The sequence below is a fragment of the Misgurnus anguillicaudatus genome, chromosome 3 (genome assembly GCF_027580225.2).
Source record: "Misgurnus anguillicaudatus chromosome 3, ASM2758022v2, whole genome shotgun sequence".
Classification (NCBI taxonomy): Eukaryota; Metazoa; Chordata; class Actinopteri; order Cypriniformes; family Cobitidae; genus Misgurnus; species Misgurnus anguillicaudatus.
This window is the reverse complement of record NC_073339.2, coordinates 28,632,254-28,638,994: the sequence shown is the minus strand read 5'-3', so window position 1 is coordinate 28,638,994 and position 6,741 is coordinate 28,632,254. Positions and strand designations below refer to the sequence as shown.

Here is a 6,741-nt window from a genome sequence, read left to right as displayed (position 1 = left end):
TTTAAGACAAATGCATCCGATAGACATTTAAATGATTAACGTTACCGACAATTTCAACAAAACGACTGGGTAAGTTTTAAACTAGATCCTGCACTTTTTGTTATGAATATAAAAAACTGCTATATATATATGCTCACATAATCCATGTTTTTGTTTGTTTTGCAACGAAACTCTTCAAATATAGAAATATATTGGGTGTAACAAGTTAGCAGATCATTACTTTTATTTTTGTGAGCATGAATAACATGTAAGTTTGTAAGTCATTGTAATTTTATTTCGACTTCATTTATATAAAGGACACTTTAGTTGAGTTTCGTTTAACATACACAAGGTATATGTGACAGTTCCTTACATGAAAACAGTTGTAATTTGTTTTAACTACTTTCCCTTTTTTCAGATTATGGCGTCACCAGAGATTAAAGAGCCTCCCCTGAAGAATTCATCCAGTGCTGCGTTAAACAACACAATAATCAAAGAAGCTTCTCCTGAATCAAAATGTCCTATATGCCTCGATCACTTCAAAAACATATCTTACCCTAATGTATGCCTTCATAAGTTTTGCTTCTTGTGCATCCGTGAGTGGTCAAAGAACAAAGCAGAATGCCCTTTATGCAAGCAGCCATTTAACTCCATCTATCACAGCATTAAGGCTGAGAATGACTACAAAAGGTTTGATTTGCGACCAACAGAAAATGGCTCATTCGGCAATGTGGCAGGCCAAAGATTTAGATATCGGACTACACTTACAGGTGACCACAGACCAGCACCACAGCGAACGTCACCTCCCCCTGACCATGGGATCATATTCGAGAGTCTAAGCGAACCCCTTCCTCCGCGCCACAACAGAGATTTCCATCGCATGATGAGGAGGTTGGCGGCAAGGCACAGGGCAGAGAGTGAAGGCAGGTCTGTGCGGATTCTTCGTGAACAGGAAGTAGTTAAATTCAGACGGGCCTTATACAGAAGAGGCCTGCGAGTTCAAAGCGTGCAAGATGGTGGCCGCACCAGAGAGACCTCTGCCGAGTTTTTCAGAAAGAACCCGGCTTGTCTTCACAGGCTTGTGCCTTGGTTGAGACGGGAGCTCACTGTTCTGTACGGCATGCATGGTTCTTTTGTCAACATACTGCAGCACATCATCATGACTCTTATCACTCGACACAACTTGGATGATCAGGCTGTTTTGCATGAGCTTAGGCCTTTCTTGCTGTCACACACAGAACATTTCTTGCACGAGTTTCTTAGCTTTGCTCAGTCTCCGTTCAACGTTGAGGCATACGACCAGCATGCTGTCTATGACCTGCCTGGCCCCTCCACAGAGGACAGCAGTTCAGAAACCTCTGTGATTGCCATCTCTGAGGATGAGAGTGATTCTTTAATGCCCGGACCCCAGGATTTTACCACTCCTAGGGTCAGCTTAAGCCAAACCGCATGGGATGATGAGACTCCTGGGCCGTCATACTCTTTAGAACCATCTCAGGTTTTTCCTTTCCATGTGAGAAACTCAGACTCTGAAAGTAGTGTAGAGGAAACGACAGTGTCTGTTGCTGCTGTGACACATCAAGATCATACCTCAGGCAGTGATGAAGACTGTGTTATTGTTGGGTATGTCAAGCCTACGACAGAAAGGACACCAGAACTGATCCAGCTTACCTCTGATTCAGAGGAGTCTGACGAGAATGGAGAGCCACAAAGTCCTCGACCACCCCAACACATTCGTTTTACTTCAGAGTCACCGTCTGTCACTCAAAGACCCTCGGGTAGGTCACCTAAAGACACTACGCATGTCCACACCTCAAATCGCCATAGACAAGGAGATAACCATGATAAAAGACATCATGAAAGAGAAGGATCCTCACGTAGTAACAGGACGCACTCCGGCTCTCATAGCAGAAACCACTCATTATCTAAAGATAGTACGCATAAGAGGAGACGAGAAAAAGAAACCAGTCACAACACTTCATCTTATTCACATTCGTATAGCCGGTATAAAGAGAGCTGCATGGGATATTATACAGAGACGCACTCATCCTACTCCAGCTATTACAGAAATGTCCATGATCGCTCGCGTTCTAGGTCACGGAGTAGAAGGCGAAGCAAAGACTGCCGGGACAGAGTCCACTCGAGGAGTAGTTCTAGATTCAGCTCCAACTCCTCCATCCATCAGGGCAGAAGCCACTCGAGAAGCAGCTGTAGAATAAACGCGTAACAACAAGATGAATACGGCATGAAGAGAAAGTACAAAACAAAGCATCTAGAGAAACACCAAAGAAAGAGTTCTGGAAAATTATACACTGAGCCTGGTGAAGATTGTATAAGGAAGAAAAAGAAAGAGAAGAAGCGTCACAAGAAGTCCAAAAAGAAAAGTAGGAGTCCAAGTACAGACTTTGGTTGTGATGATAAGTCTGAGGGGCACAGCAGGAAACATCACAAAAAGAGGAGGAAACACAGGAGGAAAAGCAAAAGAGACAGAGAAAAAGACAAGGGTAAAGGGCAGTGGCGGATGCAGAACGTGACATATGGGTGGGCATGGATTAAGTCCGGGTGGGCCTGAATCTATGGGTGTCACTTTTGAATAAGAAACTATAACAAGTCTATAAAATTCGTCAAGACTTCAGAACACTAATTTAAACACCATACACACAGACCCGAACTGCACGTCACATTTTTGACATTATTGATATTTTAAATTGTAATGCAACGTGACATTAATTAAGCCTTTTTGGTAAAAAGCCTACAAAAAAGAACCTGCACACAGTGACAAGAAATATAAATGAACCCCAAAAAACCTTATACTTTTTTAAATAGCCTATTAAAGTGTTTAAATAAATATGGCTACTAAATGCTTAAAATGAAGCTTCTAACATCATATTCTCTTCATGCAAATCACTAAAAATATATTTTCGTTCTCACAAATTTAAGTTAACTTACTAAATAAAGAAAGAAAAAGGGAATTGCTAGAATAATGTTAGACTCTGAGGTTAAACGAAATGACAAATAAATAAACATTTAATATACTTTTTGATGAGCACAAGAGCAAGCCTACTCGTGAAGAGCGGAGCCGAGGAGCGCGTATATCAGACGTGAACACGAAAGGAATAATGGGTTTAATTATGCGTTCATTTCCTGACAGTTTCACTTGTTAGTGAGGATATTAATGACTAACAAGATGACGCCGAATTACATACAATATAATTACCTAACTAAATCTGAGAGAATGCAAACACATTACAATATTTTTTCCTCCGCCCGACGGGCAGGGCGCATAATTTTTTTTTTAGCCCGACAGAACGGGTAGATTCGCCATAGCCCCGGGACTTCGGGGTAGCAATTTTGCGAGTCCTGCATAGGTTTGTTTTGTTGAAAGACTTTCTTTAAAGTGAATTTCGTTTTGTATAAATTGTGTCTTAATATTAATCAATGTTTAATCAAACAATTGCCTCGATTTAATAAATAAGAAGCAAATCAAGAACGTCTGTGGTGTGGATTGAAGTGAACCCACTATAATTCCGCAGCCTACACGTCTTTCTGCTTTTAATGCATTTCTTAAATTAATGTCTCAATTACACAGAAGGCTTATAGGTTGTTATGATAGGCTATTTGTTGCTTAAAAGCAATAGGCTATATTGTATAAAGTGTAGCAAAAAACGTGGCGTGACTTATAGTGCTGAGTTAGAGAGCTGGTATGGCTCTCGGTATAGGCTATCAAACAACATCACTGTGATCAGATGTTTTCTTTGTATTTTTTACCCCGCTGTCATATTTGTTGTGTGTTTATGTTATTGAGAGGAAAGCGCGCAGCACATATTTATAACGTGTTGTTATTCAAAATACGTTTTCCACTTGCTTGCAAAAAAGGTCTCAAAGTGATCATGGCTGAAAGCTGCTCGGGAATATTTTTCTCATTAACCATAATGTAACGCAACATTCAACTGCTTTATAATAGTTTTTAGTTATCAGGCTTACTTATAATTTTACTGTTTTTAACATAACATGCAATAGATAAAATACACCACATAAAGAAGTATACATGTCTAACTATACAGAGTAGTATTTTTTACATTTCTGATTGGGCGGGCCAGCTGTCAATCTGGGCGGGCCCAGGCCCGCCCAGGCCCGCCCATAGCTCCGCGCCTGGTAAAGGGAGGATGAGAAGGAATAGCCCAGATCTGATTACAGTTACCACTGACAGTCAAAGTGACAATACAGACCCTACTCTACCCTCAGACAGTAATGTCTGTACTGTTAGATCCACTGTTGTTATTGCAGACAGTGCTAGAAAAACTCAACAAGCATCTGCTGCCACTGAATGTAGTTCTATTGGGGATGAAGAAAATCACCCCCCAAAAGATTAATGTCATACTGCCTTTTAAAATAAACAGTTATTGAAACAAATTGCCAAAAAAAATGTATGATTGTTTATAAATATAAAGTTTGTTTATAAAGTTTTATAAATTCCAAATGTATACATGAAATGCTAAATATTAGGCCCAATAGGTTTGTAATTGTATGACTTCATGTAACATCAAGTTAACAATCATTTTTGTACAACAACATTCTCAAAGGTTTACATTTTTTTCAGACCTCTTTTATGTGACTGGCTCTAATAAACTGCCTTTTACAATGTATTTTGGTGTGTATATTTGCTTTAAAGACTCACAAAGGGAGTTTAACAAACATGTACTATAAAAAGCGCTACTGAAACACATTTAATACGTTTATCAAATAGATTATTCAAAAGCAAGTTAAAGTGCACCTATTTCATTGCTAAAACAACGTTATTTTGTGTATTTGGTATAATCCAATGTGTTTGTGTGGTTTATGGTTTAAAAACGAAGACAGACATTATCAGAATTTCTCCCGCTTTGTCTCACAGCCTGTAAGTTAATTCCTGTTAGCAACAGAAACTTTCAAACATGGTAAGGAGCATCACATTTCTTGCTGACATCAGAGGTATTCATACCAATGAAAACTTAGAGATAAGCTTTTGTACAAAATCTGTGCTTTCATGAAACAGGGAAATTTGGAGCTACAAAAATGTACGGTATTTGGAAAATAATGTTTTTCCAACCATAAACCATGCGAACACATTGTATTATACCAAATACCGGTGATGGGAGAAACAAAGGTTTTCGAACCTTCAAATCAATTAAACCAATTGCTTTGCAAATGTATTCAGTTTTTCGAAGCGTTCGAAACACCACACACTCTGGCGACACCTGCTGGTAAAAATAGTTTAAGCAGCAAGATCTGTCCAAACATTTTACACTTTTTACAAAATAATAGCAAGAAAAATAAATTATTTAATTTAATTAAGACATAATTAAAAATGTATTCTGTGTTTTTAGTTTTATTTATGGCAAACAAATCATTAAAACAAACTCACTTTTAATTATGCACATTTTTGTCATTAAATCTGTCTATGAACAAAAAGTAGACAAAATAGTAGTGTTATTAGTGAGAAGAATGAATGTTTTATGAACTTTTATAAAAAAACTGACCCGAGTTCACATACACTAGTCATTTGTGATCAACTTCCCCTAGTGGTGAATCGTCAAATTTTCGAAACGTTTCGAAACAGTTATGACGTAATGAAGCCTCGTTTGCTAAAATCACGTTACTTTGGCCAGTTTGAAACAAGCTCCGAACCAAGGATTCGAAACAAAAGATTCATAAATGTTTTTCGAAGCCTCATGAAGCGTGCTTCGAAATTGCCCATCACATAACACAACATAACGTTGTTTGTAGCAATGAAATAGGTGCTCTTTGAGGGCTTTATTAAAATATTTGGGTGTAGACAGTAGGTGGCGGTAATGCGCATCCAAGTTTACAAAGCGGAATAAAATAGGAGGAAAAGAATAAACAAGGTAGCAACAACAGGAGAAGGGATAAGATACTCAGGATGCTGTCGTGGAATATCTGAAGAATATAGGGATATATGATAGGATATAGGTTATTTATTATTATTATTATTATTTTTTTCCCCCTAAATTTAATTTGTATTATTATATATTAATGTAAAGTAGATCATTTCCATGCTGCATACTCCGATACAGTAGGTGGCGGTATGCAGCTGATAAGTCATGGTTGCAATGTGCCATAAAACGAAGAAGAAGAAGAAACAAGGAAGCAGTGGTGCTGCTGATGTGACTGTTGTTACACGTGAAGGAAAATGGCATCGAACAGTCATGTAATTGGCTGTAAAAATTGTGAGTAAAAAAGGAATGGAATAATTTACAAATCTCATAAACTTATATTTTATTCACAATAGAATATAAATAACATATCAAATGTTGAAAGTGAGATATTTTGAAATGTCATGCCAAATATTGGCTCATTTATGATTTCATGAGAGCTACACATTCCAAAAAAAGTTGGGACAGGTAGCAATAAGAAGCCATAAGAGTTGAGTGTACATACAAGGAACAGCTGGAGGAGGACCAATGTTTAGGAATAGGAATGTTCAATCTTGTCTAATACAGGCTTCTAGTTGCTCAACGGTCTTTGGTCTTCTTTGTTGCATCTTCCTCTTTATGATGCACCAAATGTTTTCTATGGGTGAAAGATCTGGACTGCAGGCTGGCCATTTCAGTACTCAGATCCTTCTTCTACGCAGTCTTGATGTTGTAATTGATGCAGTATGTGGTCTGGCATTGTCATGTTGGAAAATGCAAGGTCTTCCCTGAAAGAGACGACGTCTGAATGGGATCATATGCATCTAGAACTTGGATAAACCTTTCAGCA

At 38.2% G+C, this 6,741-nt stretch overlaps 1 protein-coding gene across 1 annotated transcript; it reads left to right on the top strand.

Annotated features, from left to right (window-relative positions):
- The first annotated feature begins 396 nt into the window (after positions 1-396).
- Positions 397-2,485, top strand: LOC141362107 (E3 ubiquitin-protein ligase Topors-like). Its single transcript, XM_073863913.1, has one exon. The coding sequence runs from the start codon at positions 401-403 to the stop codon at positions 2,204-2,206; it is 1,806 nt and encodes a 601-aa protein (XP_073720014.1). The 5' UTR covers positions 397-400; the 3' UTR covers positions 2,207-2,485.
- The last annotated feature ends 4,256 nt before the right edge of the window (positions 2,486-6,741 follow it).